The 20,951-nt window shown below is 36.6% G+C and overlaps 1 protein-coding gene across 4 annotated transcripts in view; it reads left to right on the top strand.

Moving 5' to 3' along the window:
- Positions 1-20,951, top strand: part of MEIS1 (Meis homeobox 1) — a 116,655-nt gene that overhangs the window by 20,854 nt on the left and 74,850 nt on the right. For all 4 annotated transcript variants that reach the window (XM_075203916.1, XM_075203918.1, XM_075203917.1 and 1 more), the window contains exon 7: positions 5,810-5,921. In XM_075203916.1, coding sequence (XP_075060017.1) covers positions 5,810-5,921 — 112 coding nt within the window. The remainder of the gene's footprint in view (positions 1-5,809; positions 5,922-20,951) is intronic.

Consider the following 20,951-nt stretch of genomic DNA (forward strand, 5'->3'; position numbering starts at 1 on the left):
TTATTATATAATACACAAGAGTGCCTGATGTATTCTAATGTAATGACATCACTAAGCATTCATTTACTGGAGTTGTTTTTACATCTGATAATAACATGTTTGTACTATGATAGTAATAATTACAGAATACATGCCACATGTAGTAAACTGGCCTACAAAAAAGTACAGAGGATAAAGTAATTTATTTGTATAGCAAACGTGTAAGCAGCTACAAATATTAGTCTAAGGTGTAGTAATATTCTAGCGTGAGTACAAGTCTATTGTGTTAGTAGCGCTGTGTCCTTAATTTTATATTACTATAAGCAGCGACATATGCGTTGTACTGAAGCACTGCTACATGTGTAGGCTGCCAAGGCCATGTCTGGATTGTTATTGTAATATTACACCCACTCTTATAACGTGCGTGAATAAAACTGTTGGTCCTCACTATGCTTTTGGCTGAAGTCTCAGAGGAAGAACCTGGGCGGCTGCATCTGAGCTGATTGGTTTAGCTCCTAAGAGAGAAAGTATCATTGTTAAGTAGATTTCATGAAAGCAGAGCTACAGCCTGCTTCTTTATTTAACATACACTTTCATCTTTTAAAAGTCTATTATTTGTTTTGTTTACAAAGAACTTGCATTAAATACTTCTTTTGTTAGGATCACTTCTAAGAGGTGCTTCATGCAATGTGAAGGAGCACTGAGTATAAACAAGTCAATGATTGGACTGTGTGAACTGATACATCTTTACAGCATCCACGCGCTGCAATTAAACACACAAAATCTGTTGCCTTCCAATTCTTCCTACATTCTGTGCCATTTGGGAGTTTTAAATCGGTTGAGGAATAGGATGACAGATTTTTGTTTTTCTACCATAAGGTTGATTACAAATATGTAGCATACGTGACTTATTCCCATTATAATCCTTGAATATGAAGTATACATTTGTTTGCACCTTATGGTGTGACATTGATGTCCATTAATACACAGCGCTTCTGCCTGGATCTTGTTTCCCAAGGCTCCCACTATAGATCATTCTACCCGATGGCAGTAATGGAAAATAAGAACAGGAAGCTTCTTACTTATGCTCCCCTCTATAACATAAACATTGGACATACTGTTGTGGCTATAGATTTTATCATTCAGTTCATTAGGATGATCTTCGTGTTGCTTTCCCGTGTGTGGATGCATGTCATACGCCACTGTCGAATACGAAGTCAATTAAATAATTTAACCCAACACTTCACGCTGCATACATATTTTTAGTAGTGTTTCAAGTAGATAATGGGTAAATCTAAACAGTTCAGTTTGCGATAAGAATGTTTCTAGCATTGTTAATGTTGGGCCATGTGTTTTGTGTGGGAAAGTGACAACTGAAGGAAGACTATAAATCAGGACTAGGCAACCTATGGCTCTCCAGTGGAACCACTAGTATTAACACCACAGCTGCAGAGTCACACGATGCTGAGCTATGAATTAAGTGAACAGTATTTAAATATTGCAGAAGAAAAGTGAATGCAACAATTTTAAGTAGAATTGTTCTTAGCAGCAGGTTAGTTGGTGGTTCCAGCAACATATTATAGATCTGTAGAAGAACTTCTTAAATGTCATGATCACAACAAATCCATTACTTCTTTGTTCATACAATCAATGGGTTATTCTGAAACATTGAAATAGGTTACTGAATGTGACTGCTCTGTAGCCACCAGACTATTCAATTTTTTTTTCCTGGTCTTAGATTTTATTCGTTGGCAATGCAAGTTATAAATCAATATTTTACTCTGTAGTTTAACTCCTTAAAATATATGTTTTGGCTAAACCGCCCTCCTTATGAGGGTGCTGTACTTCAGCAACAAAGTGACACAGCTTGTTCATCTCATCATTCTGTGCTGTAGCGATCTTGAGGATAAATCAGTGTTCCTTTGAATATGTTCATCTTATCAATGCTTTTTTCTGACACCGTTCCCAGAGTACTGTGGTACAGGAACCATTAGAGGCAATTACTGTTTATGATCTCGGTATGTCAATTCTGTAGCAAGTAAAGTTCAATCAAATTTAACTAAGGAGCACTATGGGCTCAAATTGAGTCACTGGTCTCGATGACAGCTACATACAAAGCTGGGACATTGAGAATTCCATGGTGGCATTTTGTTTGCATGCTGTTATGGCGCTGTTTCTGGAAGGTCAAAGGCCTAGACTGGAGAAAAGGGAAAGGTTTTTGAATTCTCTGGAACATACATATTAAACTTCTTAACAAAGCACATTGCCTAAAATGTTTGCATAGTGTATATTGTGTGAACATTGGTAAATATTTTTATTACGTCAATTATTAAATGCTGGAGCACTTTTAGGGGAATTATTGATGATTTATAATAGGCAATTGCATGGCAGGCTAGACATCAGAAGGGTGGTTAACTGAATGGTGGCTGACATCCTTCCCGTGTCTTAATCGCATTTTCTGCATAATGTGGATGCACAGACACTCTCACGCATAGTCATGCCGAAGTATGTGTATCCCAATGCACAAAGTAAATACCAAGCAAAAGACCTTGAATACCTCCTAGAGCCTGCATATGAGTAATTATTGCTTGTGTAGAGCTAATCAATAATCTTTGTTATTATGAAGTCAAAAAAATCTTTTACTGCTTTTTCGAGTTACCATGGCCCTACAGTGCTGCTGTGCTAAAGTACTAAAGTAAAAATTCAAAGTTACATCTTTGCTAACAGAGCTTACAGTCTAAATGTTACTGACATTATTCCAGTTTTAGCAAATTTCTGATTCAGGTGAGTAACATGAAGACATAAATATCAGTATCTAGGAAGCACAATGACACAGTGGTTAGCTTTGCTGTCTCACGGTACTGGGGTCATGATTTCAATTCCAGCCTGAGCCCAGTTTGTGCAGAGTTTGTATGTTCTCCCCGTGTTTGTGTGGGTTTCCTCCGGGTGCTCCGATTTTTTCCAATAGTCCAAAAAAATACTGCTTGGTTAATCGGCTTCTGGTAAAATGGACCGTAGTGTGTTTGTGTTAGAATTAGATTGTAAGCTCCAACGGGAGAGGGACTGCTGTCATGGACTTCATTTTCTCTGTACAGTGTTGTGTAATATGATTGGCGCCAAACAATTAAACGGTAATAATAAATAGGAATGCACACACCACACATGCACTTTTGCATTGCAAAACAAGGATGTTATATGACAAAACGAGAGTGCTTCCTGTAAGTGGGAAACATGCAATCTGTGCTCTCAAAACATCCAGGAAGCGCCTAAGGTCATTTCCTGCTAGATAGCGGCTTATCAGAACTATCTGTGGCAGACTATATTGCCAATTTACCAATGCGATCAAAGTAGTCAGAGTATATATAATAAGCTATCGTAAATTGCATATATCAGAAATTGTGCTCTGTAGTGTAGTGTAAATTAAAAAAATAAACCACAACACATGAGAAATGTTAATTCTCTCATAACCACCTCCTTTAATACTGTATAACACACTACAGTACTCGATCTGCTTTATCACTTCAGTACTAAAATTAAACACACGGGTTAAGTGACTGTTACAGACAATTTTGATAAACTGAGGTGGAATTCAACATTTCTTGCATGAATGGCTGTATAATATGGCAATAGCTGTGAGAAAAGAGGAGCCCAGCATCTAAGACCAAACACAATGGAAATGCAATGAGTCGGAATGCCTCACAGATCATAGCAGCATCAGAATTTCCAGCAAGGAAAATCTTTTCATGGTGAATTAAGTGGTGGAGGAAAAAAATGGTGATGAAAAAAAGGTAGGCACAGATCACAAACGCTCGACTTAGGGCTCACTGCTAAAGATTTAAGAACCTTAGCTAACGCCATGCAGAATAGAATGTGGAAAATTGAATTTACTCAACAATTAAGCATTGAATTAATCTACCTCTCAGCTCAGTAGAAACGTGTGTGCAAGAGGTGGGGTGGGTGAAGTTATATGGAACTAAACGGAATAAATCAGTCTGGCTCATTACAAGATGAGTGAATATATCATGTTTGTTGTTGCATAAAGGAACACATTTTCCTGCAGAACACGGTATCATTCTGTAGTTCTGTGCCACCTTCTCCTGAATTGCACTCGTAATCAGATTAATCAACACATTTTTTGCTGAGGTTAGTCGGCCGCTCTATATTTTAGCTTGTTATCTGCAGATTTTCTATTAATTACAAGTCAGATCACCAGCCAACAACAGTAGTGAGGGACAACACAAATAGAATGAGTATGCCCTGGAGATGTCACTCCTAAGATCTGATACATCCCAGAACTCCCACGGGTTCATGCAGCCTCCCACAGGCCGTGCTGGTCTTTTGTTCAATTACAGTTAATGCAATAGTTTGCCATTTTCTTTTTCTAATTATATTTTCAAGTGGGATTTGTAGCACATAGAAAAACATCCCCTTACATGTTGAGGCACTAGGGCTTTGTGCCTGCCATTGTCTGTCCCCTGGGTGCTGTACCATTCTCTCTGCAGCAGTTCTGAATAAACAAGCCTAAAAGCTGCAGTTGTACAAACTGAAAATTTATGCATTAACTGTTTGCATTCTTAGCATGTGTTCCACATTACCCACTTACAGCATTCTTCTGGCATGCTGTAGACTGCATATTTGTTTTTTATTTTTTTAAAAAAAAACATTTCTCCCACAGTTCACACATCTTACTACCAGTCACCAAATCACTAATACAATTGACAGTGTTCCCTGATAGCTGCCTTTGCTTTTAAGTTTTTAGTTTTATTTTGGGTTTTTTCTTGCATGTCCTGCGAATAAAAATTCAGAGTGTAATGAAATATAAGAAAAATATAAGTTGTTGTACTTTTGGTGGCCTAAATTCTTCTGAGGTTATTTTGGACTATAAAAGTAATTACATGCATTATCTTTTGTGAAAATGCAAGAGCAGCACTTTCTTTATATGAAGTCATTCCTGACTGTTTGTTGATTGATAGATAAGTTTGGAATGTATGGGAGACATCGGAAGCTAGTAAAATAGTAGGGATAAAAGAGTCTATTATGCAAGAAAGTCAGTGTAGGACGGCCAAGCAAGGCACAAAGATGTTTTTTAAAAGCTAGTACTAAAAGCTAATTAAAATCTTCTCAAATGATAAAAGGAGATTCGGGAGGAGTGTTTTTGGGATTGTTTTTCTAAGAATTTAATTTACAGCCAATTTTTGCTATCTGAATGTTACTTTCAAATTCACCCAGTGATAAGGACTAACATCTGTTTTCTGTTCAATAGTACAAGGAGGCTCTGCATGGGGTTGAGTGTACATAGACCATGTGAGGCTATTGTTGTTCTCCCTCTTTTTTGTCCCCCTGCCTAGTCCATTTGCCACATACCATCCGGCAAACAGCTGACACATATCGGCTATTATGGACCCAGGCCTAATTGTGTCGCAATCTTTAAAAGCTCTTCTATGCTTGTCTTGTGTGATGTATCAGAGGCTAAGACTATATAAACAGCAGTATCAAAGACCACTCTCATTTTTGCATTTGCAGAGTAACAGACTGTTATGCCAGAGGGTTTGTTGCTGCTAAATATATAATCAGAATCTAGAAGCCGTTATTTGCCTTTTCTGCGGAATGTTCGTGTTCTCAATGGTAATTCAGCACGCAATTATGAAAGATATCCATGCAGTTTAGCTCGGTGAAAAAAAAAACTAATTCAGATCCATTTGGCAGCTTTCCTTTAAATTTGCACATTAAATTGGTTGTAGTTAAATATATGCAAAAGCAAAAAAAAAAATTGGTTTCAAGCTTTTTTGCTTTTTTTTTTAACTCATCAAGTTTTTATGTTTTCCCACAGCCTTCTTGGAGCAGAGACCACGATGACACAGCGTCAACTCGTTCTGGGGGTACCCCAGGACCTTCAAGTGGTGGGCATACGTCGCATAGTGGGGACAACAGCAGTGAACAAGGTAGGAATGTTACCTTCAAATATCAATCATGATAAAGGATTTTTTTTTTTGCCTGAAAAATAATTTGTTTATTTTTCCCCCCCATTTTTAATGGCATGTTGCATGAAGATTACTATTATACAATGTATAATAATGTTTACCTTGCGTATTAGGTTGATTGTTTGTGTTTATGTTGCTTATAGCAGTATATCTCTGATCAATCTTTTTTCAAGTGAGCATATTGGCTGTTGGCATTTAGGATATCCTATGCCCTTTGTGTTATAAGATATCTACAGCATTGTGAAGTCTTGAACAGTATAACACTACATCTCATATATGCAGAAATAGTAGATAATATAATGACAAAAGGATATTTGCAGCTTAATGTAGTAAGCAGCTTTCAGTTTTAATTTCCTGCTCTCCAACCAATTTTTAAGTTTAGATCCTACTATTTTGCTGTTTAGTGCTTATCCATGTCCAATATGTGTCGTTGTTTTTAACAAACATATGGAAGTATTTACTTTGCCTCTAAGTTCTTTAGACAGCTCACTGAATATTATTTACTATGATTCTAGCCCTATATTTTCAGTATAAACCTTGCAAAGTAAGCATAACATTTTGTAGAAGTTGGTGTATAACATTTTAACATATTAAGTCCACTCCAAAGTATTGGATAAAAATTGTGTTTAAGCTGAAATATAACATTCATAAAATATCTACAAAATATATATAAATACAAGTGTGCGTACATACTCATATATATGTATTATGTGTTTCTATTAGTGTTTATATGTATGTACCCATGAAGAAAGGGTTTTAGCACCCCAACTATTACTGAAATATGTCTCCCACATGCCTGGTATTGTAACATATATGCTATAACTTTTATATAAATCCACCTATAGCAGAAATGTGATCATGTAATAACTAATAATTATACAAATACCAATTAACTGGTTAAACAGTCTAAGAACCTAATGTGCTACTACAAATGGAGTATGCTGTATCTAATAATTAATCTTAAGAGGCCCCTTAACTATAATAATTATATTAAAGAACTAGGATGGACATTGACACAGAGACCTTAGTCATAAATAATGATCAGACCTCTCATTTACAGTCAGTATTGTCAGATATCTTCTATAGTATTTGGAACATACGGTTAATTTACTGTGAACAAGACTGGTTCTCCTGCAAGTTTTTTTGGAAGTCAGCAGGAGTCAGTGTATGAACGGTAGTTGGCTAAATATTTCAGCCATGAATACAACCTCCTTGGCACTTCATGGCTTAGTAGTCATTATGACTGCACAACCCGAGGAGCAGGCTGTTCCTGGTACTAGGCTTTTGGGCCTCAGGGGTGGCTGCAGGGAGATTTTCTTTGCACTTTAAGATGCCTCTTACACATTTTTGCATGCTCTGCTAGTTTCTCTAATGTAATTTCTGTGTTATTGTGTTACAGCCCTAAATTCACCATGGTAATTGCTGACAAATTTTCATACAATTTGTTTGGAAACAATGAATTCATACATTTCGATTGTCTTAAAGAGGAATTGCTGATTTGGAATGTTCCTTTTTGGCTCCTATTGTAAAAAGAATACCCTGTCTTTTGTGATTTACAAATATGGTATATAAAAATGTTCTTTAGCATATTTCTACTACTATGCTTGAGAGATAGAAATACATTTTATATCCTGTGCACAGACATATCACTGATCACAATCTCAGACACTGTGAGGAGCACTGCTAAACAATGTAATGAAGAGAGGAATACTGGAGAAAGACAGGACTAATTTTAAATGTAATTTAGTATATTTTAGATATGGTGCTCCAAATGAAGGAGAAAAACACCCTTATCCTGTAAAGTCCCAGTCCCAAGTATTTATAATGTATTGCATATCAACCATCAAAATGTGCTTTTTGTTTTCAATGTACTAAAAAAAAATTTTTTTTTAATGGGTAAAAGCACCTTTTCCTGTGCACCAGTTTTCACAAATGTCCTTCTCTCTCTGCTTCCTGCTAGCACCCATATTTTTTTTAAAACATTGAAGTTCTTCTTTTGGAAAATCTGTATGGCTGTTATCCAAGCTTTGCAACCACAAGGCCATAAAAGAATGGCATTGCAGCTTCCTAATGGAGATCCCTGGCAGCGATCTGTAATTTACTTTTAATATGAGGAGGAAATGAGAGGTCTCTGTAAATATAAGTAATATTCCTCCATTACAGGAACTCTTGGACCAGGACCAAGGTTAGAAACTAGTTGAGAAATCAGGTCACGCCTCTAACATTTAGCTTAATTAAGTTGAAATAAAAATAAAATACCAAACTAATCGTTGATTTAAAAAAATTGAAATTATGAAATACTGCTATAATGACATGGGACCTAACAGAATCAAGGCAATTCCTGTCCTGGAGCTACTATCGAAGATTATTGCCCTGGACAAATGCACTTTCAGTTCTGCATTGGACTTAAAGGAGCAATCCCATGAAAAAAAATGTAGTGAGCAGAGAGGCTTTGGAATGCTCCTCTGAGCTCTGTCTGCACTGTGATAGCCTCCACTTCCCCACTCTGCCATCACATGACATGCTGAGAGCTGTGAGCCTGTGTCTGTAGCAGACTCACCGTGTCTGTGTCTAGCAGCAATTTTTGTTTGTTAGAGAGCTTTTGAAAAGGAGATAATGATTTGCTTTATTAAAAGAATATAAAAAATATTAAATGTGAGATTGCTGCTTTAAGTAACAGTGTAACTAAAATATTGAATCTTTTTGTTCCCAATCAAGTGTCACAATATGCTTAGTCTTAATATGCCTAAACCTGAAAGATTTTGGGTTGGTTTAGACCTGCATTTGAGGTTTGAGTTAAAAGTTTGATTAAGTCCTACTCTCCAGCTACAGACTAAATCTCACAGCTAGGTGGTCAAATGCACACTTTGTTTAGAATCAGGAAGGTTGGCTTGTGTGTAGTTTGACACTCCATACAATGATATGTTTTGGATATTTTTCAAGACAGCAAGTAGAACATGATTGCCATTTCATGTATAAAACAAGGCTGCAACGAGAAGTATTTTAATTGTAGGATGCACTTGTTTTTAAAATCTGTAATCATTAGGGAGTAGACCTCTGCCTCAAATCATACAGACGTTAGATTGCAATGCCTTTTTGCATTAATGATAATAGCAGATTTTCGTTCTGTTTCCTTTTCTTGCAGCTTTATCACGGGTAGTATGCAAAATGTTTCTGTATGGCATTCTTTCAGGCTCAGATAATTCCTCATACAAGTGAAGGGACCTCAAGGTAGCTGTTTGAAGCCTGTGCAGCTTGCACACAGATCTAGATGAAGGGGGGAGGTGAAGGGCCACGGTATGTTCCAGATGACTGAGCAACGATTTATATACCAGCTCTCCTTTTTACATGAACAAGAGGAGTAATAACTGCACAGAGCAGGGCATTTTGAAGCGGCTTTGCTGTCTGATGACTACTGTGATAGGGTGGATGCAGTTTGCTGATTGGATGTCTTAATGAGCACATTTCGAACAGAGTTTGGGCTGCAGTTCCCCTTGACCTTTGCCCTTTATTGACCAAACTGACACTTCATTTTTCACATACTTCCAATTATGGCTTAGCTTAAGTGTTGCCCTGCCTCCCTTATTTCTTTTCTATGGATGACTTTAGAGTGGCTGAGGCCACATAAGATATTTTAATTTGAGAAACTAGCATTTCAGGTTTAGGGAGTAATATGAAACTGCTGTCAGTTAGTCAATCCACTGGGAAAGAAGGAATATTTAGATTTTTTGGGCATTTTTTTTTTTCATTTTTCAAAAGGTTGAATATTTTTTTGTTGATGGTCTTGCTCAACAGTATAGTAACTCCACATAATTGCATGTAATTAAGAGAAGTAGTTTGCTTTGCCACGAGTAGAGTTTTTACTTACCCAGAACTGTTGCACAGAAGTAATTTTCATTCAGTAAAGTACATAGTGAATTATAACAAGTACTAAAAAAATACTTGCGAGAATAGTCTAAGGGCTAGATTTACTAAGCTGCGGGTTTGAAAAAGTGGGGATATTGCCTATAGCAACCAATCAGATTCTAGCTGTCATTTTGTAGAAAGTACTAAATAAATGAAAGTTAGAATCTGATTGGTTGCTATAGGCAACTTCCCCACTTTTTCAAACCCGCAGCTTAGTAAATCTAGCCCTAAGTGTTTGAGTCCAACTAAACTGTGACCCGCGTTACTTTGTAGTCTCACAGCAGTAGATATTTTTTTTGTTATTATAATATAGAAATTAAATGATATGTAAAATTGCAGAGAGGTTCTGTCTATTCAGTAAGGTGACCCCAGTAACGACTTAACTTCAGCTTATTAAAAACTAAAAAAAAAAAAAGAGCTTTTCATACTTCACAGGCATTGATGTGAAAATGAGCTGTCCTGTGAGTAGTTTTCTTGATCATTTTTAGAACAATTGATTAACTAAAGAGCTCCTGTCATTAGTTGACATTGACTGATAGTAATTTGTCACAAGCTCCGAAGGTCATACAGACAGCGGAGACTGTGGCTTGTCTTTGACTGACCTTTACTGATTTCACTGATGCCATTATCATGTGGCTGTTTTTGACTTGATATGACCCTCCACTGTCAGAGAATAGGACATTGTTTAACATAACTGTTGTTTTATTGTCATGTTAAATACATTTCGAGGTAGACATCTTTTTTTTTTTTTTTTGGGCATGAAAAATGGCACATTAAAGAATTAAACCACAAAGCTTAAATATTTGTGCAAACATCACGAAACTCCAAAACCGTGGTTAATCACATGCCATAATTTCCAAAATAGATGTTTTCAGTATTTGAAAGATAATTTGGATTTGAATATAATTTGAAATATAATTTAATTCACCAAAATTACACAATGATTATTTACTTTTATTTAAATAATTTGAGCCATCTTTTCTATTGTTTTCAAGATACCGAGGGTCTGCGGACTAAAATACAGTCTTATAATGTCCCAGATTGTCTTTGCTAGGTCATATTTCAATAAAATAAAAGTCCTCTCTCATAGGCGCACAAATGTTAAATGGAAATACAATAAGTCAATGAAATTCACTAACTACCTCTAAAGGATAATTTAAACCAAAACAAAATTCTTGGGGGTATATTTACTAAACTGCGGGTTTGAATAAATGGAGATGTTGCCTATAGCAACCAATTAGATTCTAGCTGTCATTTATTTAGTACATTCTACAAAATGACAGCTAGAATCTGATTGGTTGCTATAGGCAACATCTCCACTTTTTCAAACCCGCTGTTTAGTAAATCTAGCCCGTGGTGTGGGATAATGTGAAAACTCACTTTCCTATTCTCAACTGATTCTCTGATCCAGTGAATGCTTCTGTAGATTCTCCTGGTTGGTTGCTTTTTTCAGGGTTGTCAAAGTGCATCCCAACATTAGCTTGCCATTCAGTGTAGGAGGGGCTTTGACAACCCAGCTAGCAAGGTGATAGAGGTTCTCCTGCTCTGTATCTCAGTATAAGAATGACTGATTTACCATCTGCTTTAACTATAAAGTGAATGCAGTTTGAAAGTTTGTTAAGATGGTGATCAATGAATCACTAGGACAAAAAGGACTAACAATATTTGCGGCAGTTTTTAAATTGACAATTTATATTATCACCAGGAACAGGATGTGGCCATAGCTCAGATTAGGAGGGAAATGGCCTTGTATCCGAATACAGCCCTCCAAAGCTTTCCTGCAGCACCCTGCTTATCTGACAACTACAACAGACTGTATTTTATAAAGAGCATTTTTTTTAACTGACCATTCTGCTACCATGTAATTATTAAATATATCTGTCCCTTTTAATTTAACTACAACATTGGCCGAGCCAAAGGAAAAAATATATATCACAATAAAAGTGTCATGTTTTTGGGTCACATCTGGTCCTTGGGCACCAGTTGCAGAGTCTTTAAATAGTTCACTAAATATTTCTTATCTCCTGCTAACTTTAAGGCAGGTTTCCTTAGTTTAAATGGCAGACATGGTAAATTTTTCGCTCTCAACTGAAGTGCATTTTGTTATCATTCGGAGACTTCTGATACAAGCTGATTGCTGGACTAAAAAAAATCATCTGGATTGAGTAGATATGTGTTGGTATTAGATGGCCTCGTGTGAAAGTTCTGTTTCCCCTTTTGTGAGGAAGAGATACAATATTCTGTAATGGTTCACATTGCTGTTTGATTTACAGCCGCTGTAAGCCCTGTATGAGATGCACTTGGCATGTCTGACCAAGGATTATTAACTATATGATTATGAGATGATGCTTTCGAAAATAGGAACTAAATAAAATACAGAACAAGATAAGCAGCAATTTAAATCACAAACACTGAAGTTCAATAGGACAGCATTAAAATATATATAAAAGTTCTATCATCAAAAAAAAAAATATATATATATATATATACACTGCGTGTTTTGTGATGGCAAATATTTATTTTTATTTTTCCAGAGTTTGCGTATATAGACCCACCAGTGCTTTATATCAGATTTAGCTACAAATGTAATTGACAATCCTTTGCCTACCACTATTTTTCTACTTCATATAATATTTCAATTATGTGAAAATTCTGTGGTATTCGTGTTTACTTCCTCAAACATTTGCCACTTAATGTTTAATAGTTACTCTTAGATTTCACGTAAAGCTTTAAACAAAGTAACTTGAAATTATTAACATAGGAGTACCAATGTGTAAACAACCAGCCATTAATTTCTATATCTGAGCTTAATGCGTTGCCTGTCACTTAAAGTTTAGTATTTCTTAGTCAATCTGATTGCAATGAATATATGTTTATGCTGGCATTGCTTTGACATTTATTAACTAAATGTTGAAATTGATAAATATAGCATACTAGTAGTATACAATTGCTTTGTTTAAACATATAGGGGCATATTTAATTGTTGGTGTTGTAGCCAAAAATCTTGCGGCGTGCGCACTATTACTGTCATTGTGGTAATAGTGCGTGTAAATACCGGTGTTACTGTACTTTTTTCGCTGGATTTCAGCTTGCGGCTCAGGGAGCAGCGAGCTGAAATCCGGCTTACTGTTACCGTAATAATGGTAATAGTTTTAACGTTGGCATATTCAACAATTGAATATGCCCCATAGGGCCTGTTTCATTGGGGAGAGCAATGCAAAAAAGGAGTAACTTTGCACCTTGGCAAAACCATGTTGCATTGGAGGGGGGCGGTAAATTTAAAATGTGGGGACACATTTATATTTGGGTTAGGACATGTCCTAGATCAACTTTAAATTTCAGTGTAAAAATAAAGCTATCAAGTATGTGTGTGCCACATGAAAAAGCAGGCAGTATTTTACTTACATGCTAAATAATAAACTAATTTGCACCCCTTGCATTGTAACATGGTTTGTTCAGGAGCAAACTTATTCCTTTTTTTGCCTTACTCTCCTTAATGACTCAGGCCTATAAATGATACTCTATGCAGAGAGTATTATAGCAAGCTCGACCAACAGGAAGAGTAGTTACCTTGATAGTTCTGTGACCATCCAGTTAAAATGCCATGTGGTGATGTACATAAAGATTTCTTGTCTGGATATTTGCAAACAACTCAGATAGTTTTAAAGCATACTTGGCAACTTTGGAGATCGCCCCCCAGGAGATCTCCAAAGTTGGGCGTGTCTTGGAGGCATGGCCACACTACTCACGTCATTAGCCCCCGCCCCTTGCTATACAATACCAATTTTGGCTTATGACGCGATTAGCCGCACCCCCACCAACTTCACCAACAAAGCGGGCAGGATTCAGGAGTTTGCCCTACTCTCCCGGAAATCAGGGAGGGCGCTTTAAAAAATTCAGTAGACCCCTAGACATTCCTGGAGAGTAGGCAACTATGTTTTAAAGTTCCAGTGCATTTCCCAGTTTTGGAAGTACCGTGAGCTTGTCAAAAGTAAGTGCTGGAAAACATAGTCACAACTTTCAGTAGCTTAGCGGATGCTTAAAAAATATGTTAAGCTTCAACTTACACAGAAATAATTAAAAAATATTTTGCTATGACATATAAAAATATGTGCCCATATACTTTCTCAAATATTCATTTCAATATGGTATGTGTAGTGTTTTTTTTATTGTCAAGCAGCAAACGCTTTTTTGTTACTCTTAAAGTTACAGTACCACGTACTACTCTACAAAGATATTGATGGACATTCCGCACAAGAGTTTCTATAGGGAAGGGGGTGAGTGGGAGAACCAATCCGAAACTGTAGTCAGAAGATTACACTTCTGATTGGTCCTCTTACTCACACCACCCCTTCGCTGCTATTTGAATGAAGTAACGAATGCAATAGTTTTGTATTGCAGAACTGGTAGAGCCCTGGAAAAACAGCTGCACAGAACACCTTCCAGCACTCCCGCTAGGGAAATCGCCAAGTTAGTAAGATGTATATAATAGGGGGGTGATACAGCTCTAAATACAAAACACTGTTGCACAGTCCCTTTTTTTTCTCACTTGCCTTCAGAGACATCTGTGGCAAAGGAGCAGATTTAGTGTGTATTTTGTCACCTCCTCTGCTAAGGCAGTAAGAATGGTTCTGAAGCTTTCGTTCAGAATTGACAGGTGATTGCTTCCATAAAATAACCACGGTCAAATTTCCAACAGAACTGCTTGATTACCTTGCCAATGCATCCCCCTCCTGTGATAACAAGTCACCTGTTCTCAGGGAACAGTTGACAGTCCTCATGTTTATTACCCAATTGAATGTCAGTAGCAATTGCAGCTAAAGATAAACAAAAATGCAAGTACATTGACCTTGACTTCTTCTTTTTTTTTTCCCTTCTTGATATTGTACTTGATAGCTCCATGGCTGTTAAGCTGATAACAGTTATAAACAGTAATTTAAGGAAAATGTTTTATTCCCAGAGGAAAATGCCATATTGCTGTGGGAAATGGCAACTGAGTAATGCCCTTTGCCAAACTCACTTAGTTCACCTTCATTTCAGCTGTGGGAAAATGAAAGAAAGTCCCCATTATGACTTAAATATCATGAGCATGGATATACACATAGAGATCTTATGAACTGTGAATTGCACAGCTTGTTCAATGACTGACATAGGTATACATAACATAAAATATTTTGCATTAAAGAGGCAGGGAATTATTACCAGTATAAAAAGGACCATTTTACTTTAAATGATATTAGTTCCTCTGTTAGTAAACCTGAATGGCCAAGTCACTTAAAATGCAAATGCAACCATTCTGAAAATACATCTTGAAACATTTGCCCATATAATCATAATAATACTTCTTAAATAGAGATTTTCATTTTTCATGAGGGTGGAGGGGTAATTCATTTTAAGTTGGTCCTTTAAAGATCATGGTAAAACCGTTTGCAAGATGAACGCTATTGGCCTGTGTGTGCAATCATCTTACACCCATACTAACTAGCCCAAGTGAGGCTGGAAGAGATTTGGCTTCTTATCCCCACATATTGATCAGCTTGTTTCATTTTGGTACTTGGGAGAGCATCAGAATAGGCCCATGTGTTGCCATTTTAATTGTCTTATCTATTTCATTGCAAGCTATCGTTTTCCATTATCAGACATGGTCACATACTCACTAGGGGCCTGATTCATTAAGGATCTTAACTTGAAAAACTTCTTATTTCAGTCTCCTGGACAAAACCATGTTACAATGCAAGGGGTGCAAATTAGTTTTCTGTTTTGCACATAAGTTAAATACTGACTGTTTTTTCATGTAGCACACAAATATCAACTTTAAATTTCAATGTACAAATAAGCTATCAAGTATTTGTGTGCTACATGAAAAAACAGGCAGTATTTAACTTATGTGCAAAACAGAATACTAATTTGCACCCCTTGCATTGTAACTTGGCTTTGTCCAGGAGACTGAAATAAGAAGTTTCTCAAGTTAAGATCCTTAATGAATCAGGCCCTAGCAGTTTGTTAGGAGTCACCCACAGTACATTCCTCTAAGCTATGATCACCAGGACAGGTCAACATACCACATATTGCTTTTTCACCCCTCCTTCTGTGGGCATGTACCCATATGGTGGACACACACATGAGCTTCTGTAACATTTTTACATATATATTTATGAATGTTATTAGTAGCTGGAATAAATAACCCATTTTGACCTACTGATTCATTTATACAATGACTTAGTAATAGTACTCTTGTAAAAATGTTTTATGCTTAAATCTTGGCAGCCAATGATACACAGAAGTAAAACATAGAAGTGGAATCTCTATTCCAGCATGGTATTAACAATTACTGACACTCTTATAAGATCATGATTAATAATAAAACAGTAAACAAGTGTAGACCTCTTCATATATATATATATATATATATATATATATATATATATATTACACTAATATATGGTCAGCAATTGTAAAACATATTATTTATATGAATTAACAGGGTTTACATTTGACAAATGTGTCTGCATGACAGCAAAATGCTTTTCATTTCGAATAGTACCATGGGAAGCTCAGTCTATTTTCAGATATAGCTAGAAGGCTTCATAGTGTAGTGGACGCTTATGAAATGTGGTACAAAGGAAAAAGGGTGTTGTTGCATATAGCAACAAATCCGATTCTCTCTGCCTATTTTTCAAATGCAGTTTAATTTAGTTGCTTAGGGACAATATTACCTTTGCCGTTTACACCGGTTTTCATAAATGGCTTCTATCATCTCTATAGTGCTGTCAAAACACTGGTTGTTTCCACTATGTAATACTCTTATAGATAGCAGAGGATCCAGACTCCAATGAGCCATGCAGTATAAGTTGTGATAAAGAAAAGCATACAAAGTTTTATCGTGATTACCATTAAAGAACCTACAGGTTTCAAAGTGGAAAAATAACATAATGCATAATATTAATCCTGTAATGTGGAAATGCAACATCATAGCAGGAAATGTTGGGAAATATATTATTTTTAAAAGATATTAACCAAACCCACTACCATGGAGATAGCATTACAGTATTTTGCAGTCAATTCTTCTTAATAAAAATATCATGGCATCAGCATGCAGTCAATCTAAAATCACTGAGCATCATGGGAGGTGTCATTTATCAGCAGCTGGAGTGCTGAGTCTTGCCCATTACTACAGTAATAAATATATTGACAGTATGTAAATGACTTTAGCTGCAGAGTGATGCGTTCTATTTGTGGGTCAGTGGGAACTGCTGTCGGATTGTTGTGGCCCCTTTTTAGTGCCTCCCTAATTTACCAATTAGCCCAACTGAATAAACAACCATGTGACTTTGGAGCTCCCATACATTTTGTTATGAGTGCTGGTTTGTTAGAGGTCTATTTATCAACATGTTAAGGAAAAGCGTCTGTCCCCCTCTCTCTGAGCATGATGTCAACATTTTCCTATTGCATCAGCATTTGTACGCTACACAAGAAAGATATTGTTTAGTTTTCTTCTACTTGGCACAGATTTGTTCATGATAGGTCTTAAACTAACCTCAGGGGTTTTCTGTTTAACCCTGAGACCCGGTGTCTGCAACAAGCTAAAGAAAATATACATACCACTCAGCTCTTCTAATAGTGCCCATGGCAGTACTAGGCAGCCAATGACACTTCCAGAGCTTGCACATTAATTTAGACTTTATTGTATGATCCACAGTGAGAAACATTGAGAAGTGGCAGAGGAATAGGCGAGATAGGGGGGGTTGTAGAAAAAAACAACAACTTGTAATATTGGCGTATGTGGGCATGTTTTTAGTAGGCGATAGAAAACATAGTTACTGGGACATACAGCTTGGCTTCTGTTCCTGTTACCTCACTGGATAACATCAAATCAGTCTTCATTTAAATGAAATGTAATGCTCAGATTATGTTCACATGCATTACCGAGTAGCTATAATATTTTTATCCTAAGTTCACCTGCAAAACTTATTTTTTCTAAATCCTTATTAGATCATTATAATTTTGTGCTTGTTTCTCTTTCTTTAAATATTTCATTACATTATTGACAGATCAGTGTGTTTCAACTAATTAGCTTTAGTTTCCCCACTAAGTTATTTTGTACAATTATTGTATTATAACTTAGGAAATAGTTTCCCGCAATGACATCCCAGACAAATTTGAGGTTTGTTTTGAAGCTTTATATCCAGTGTGATCTGTCTGCCAGCTTTGAAAACAAAATCTTTAAATCTTCTTAACGTGTGTGTATGTATATATGTTCAATTGCATTTTGACACATATGTTAGAAATATGGAAAAATAGACACACTTGCATGTGTTTTATTGTGTTATAGTATATTTTGAGGCCAATAAAAGCCCAGTGTTTTGCACCATGACTGCAACTTGAAAAGTATGGGACGAATGATTCTTTTATTAACATTATAACTGGAGTCATGTGGATTGCTGCAAAGCCGTTTGAACTAATTTTAGCTTACAAGAAGATGAAGATAAGCTCCCACTATGGTTATGCCATATGCTCTCCTGGTGATAATATTGAAGTGTAAAAGACTCAACAGAGATACATTGTTTGAAAAGCTAAATGCTAGAGGAGGAAATTTCTGCACAGTAAGATTATATAAAATAATATAGTTGCAGAAGTCTCAAATAACATTAAATGAAATTAAGCAGACATATTTTGACCCTGATGCTTTTTATGAGAGCTAACATAATTTGTTTTACTACATATTTGATTACATTAAATTCATTTCTCACATGCATATAAGAAAATCAATTTTTATAACAATTGATTACTTTTTCTAGAAAAAAAAAAAAAAAGTCTAATGTTTGAAGCAGTATTAACTGTGTACATTGTATATAACGCACTAAAGTAATAATGCCCAACTGAGTTAAATGCCATTCCTAAAAGCCTCTTTAAGCAAGTGAAATCCATTATGTTTCCATATTTGGAGAATTTAGCTTCTTTGGTTTCAGCTAAGAGTGTTTGACCTATTTATTTGTTACTGAGACCACTTCACAGGGAGGGGATTTGTTAGTTCTTGCTAAACTGAGAAAAAAAAACAAAAACCCTCCAGTGCGGATAGAAAGTATATTTGCAGATGAAACACTCTGTGTTGGGAGACTTTGCAGAACCCAGTGGAAGCTTTGTGTTAACAACTGCTGAAATGCTTGACCTGGGACTGACCTTGGCCAAACAAACCCGCAACTGAAGAGACCTCTTTCGACACAGATACCTGGTGCTGTGGGAGGAAGGTAAAAAAAAACATAGGGGGGGATTAAGTGATGGACTGATAATGGTGCTGGTGCTGACACAGAAACCAAAGGCTAACGCTGTCATCGCAATGGGGCTAATGCGGAACCTACCAAATGTTGTCTGTGGTTGTAAAGGGTGATGGATCTTGTTTAGTGATTTGCTCGATGGAGATAGGGACAAAGGTGTTTTTACAGAGACAGGCAAGACCAGAGTGTGCATGGTAAAGTGAAACCTAATCCTAGTTACAACTGAACAATATGAACAAATAGAGCGTTTCCAAGATGAAATATGTGATACATGCGAAGCTTAAAGACCTGGCAACACGAGATGGCAGCGCTTGCTTATCCTCCGCTCTTTGTTTTTATAGGGTTTGCACAGGAACAAATACCTCCAGTAAATACAAGCAAAATAGCTTTGCTGGTCCATATCATAGCAGCACACATGCTTACACGTCAGCTTTGGCAGGAAGTTACTAAGGTCTGTTCCGTACCATTTCCATTGCATCTTTATCTCTCCTGCTCATTGTTTGTTGCTGAGTACTTTAAACCTCAACTTCCCAACTAAAAGCTTCCTGTTGCCTGCTTTTAAATTTAGGTCTTTCAAGCACAAGTACTTTAACTCGTTCACCAGTAATCTGCAATATAAGATGGGGTTAAAGGCGTTAAGTCAGTTTTTTTCTTGATGAAGTGGCTGTAAAAGTTCCGCATATAAAAGGCAGAATAAAAGTTTATTTCAGATGAAATAACATTAAGAACTTTCCACAATGTTTTGGGTTTGTTTAAAGCATGGTGTGGAGGCTAAACATCTTCTATATTGAATAAGTGAAGAGTACACAGGAAACTTGCTCTCTAGTGATGTTACACTTTCAAGTATCTCATAGTCTACAATAATATAACATATTATTTTTGTTATTCAGTCATTGATAGTAAAATTGAAATGTACAATACTAGAAGATTGGGGCAGCACGGTGGCTAAGTGGTTAGCACTTCTGCCTCACAGCACTGGGGTCATGAGTTCAATTCCCAACCATGACCTTATCTGTGAGAAGTTTGTATGTTCTCCCCGTGTTTGCGTGGGTTTCCTCCGGGTTCTCCGGTTTCCTACCACACTCCAAAAACATACTGGTAGGTTAATTGGCTGCTAACAAATTGACCCTAGTCTGTGTGTGTGTTTCTGTGTGTGTCTGTGTGTTAGGGAATTTAGACTGTAAGCTCCAATGGGGCAGGGACTGATGTGAATGAGTTCTCTGTACAGCGCTGCAGAATTAGTGGCACTATATAAATCAATGGTAATAATAATAATAATAATAATAATAATAAAGATTGGATGGTGCTTTGTCAATCAGTGATAAAAGTATTTTTCTTCTATTGTAAATGTCAAGTAAATGGTAATTTGACTGTTATAAATAAAAAAAAGGGTCTTTGAACCGCAGGGTGGCATCTTTTTGAGGAAGAGGCAATTATTCGCTCTTGATGGGCTGATGGAGACATTCCTTAAGCATAATATTCTAGACGCAATTGTGTACTGGCCTGAGGGCCAAAATTGCAAACACAATATTTTGTCACCTGCTAAAGAAATTGAATACATGTGGTCAAGAAAATGTAAACTTTAAGCCGTTCCCTATTTTACATAAAGGTGCAGGACTTGTACGCTGAGCAAAGGGCCTAGATCATAAGACCACCTACGTAATGGCGTTGACCACTGCTTTCATTAGGATGCCCTTCTTGGGCACACAAAGTAAATCACACACGCTGTTTGGAGCAAATTAATAATTGTGTCCAGTGAATGGTAAAGGATGGTGCATTCCAACGTTTGAAGATTGATAAAAACAGGAAA

Source organism: Mixophyes fleayi, chromosome 3, assembly GCF_038048845.1.
Source record: "Mixophyes fleayi isolate aMixFle1 chromosome 3, aMixFle1.hap1, whole genome shotgun sequence".
In the NCBI taxonomy this organism is placed as follows: domain Eukaryota; kingdom Metazoa; phylum Chordata; class Amphibia; order Anura; family Limnodynastidae; genus Mixophyes; species Mixophyes fleayi.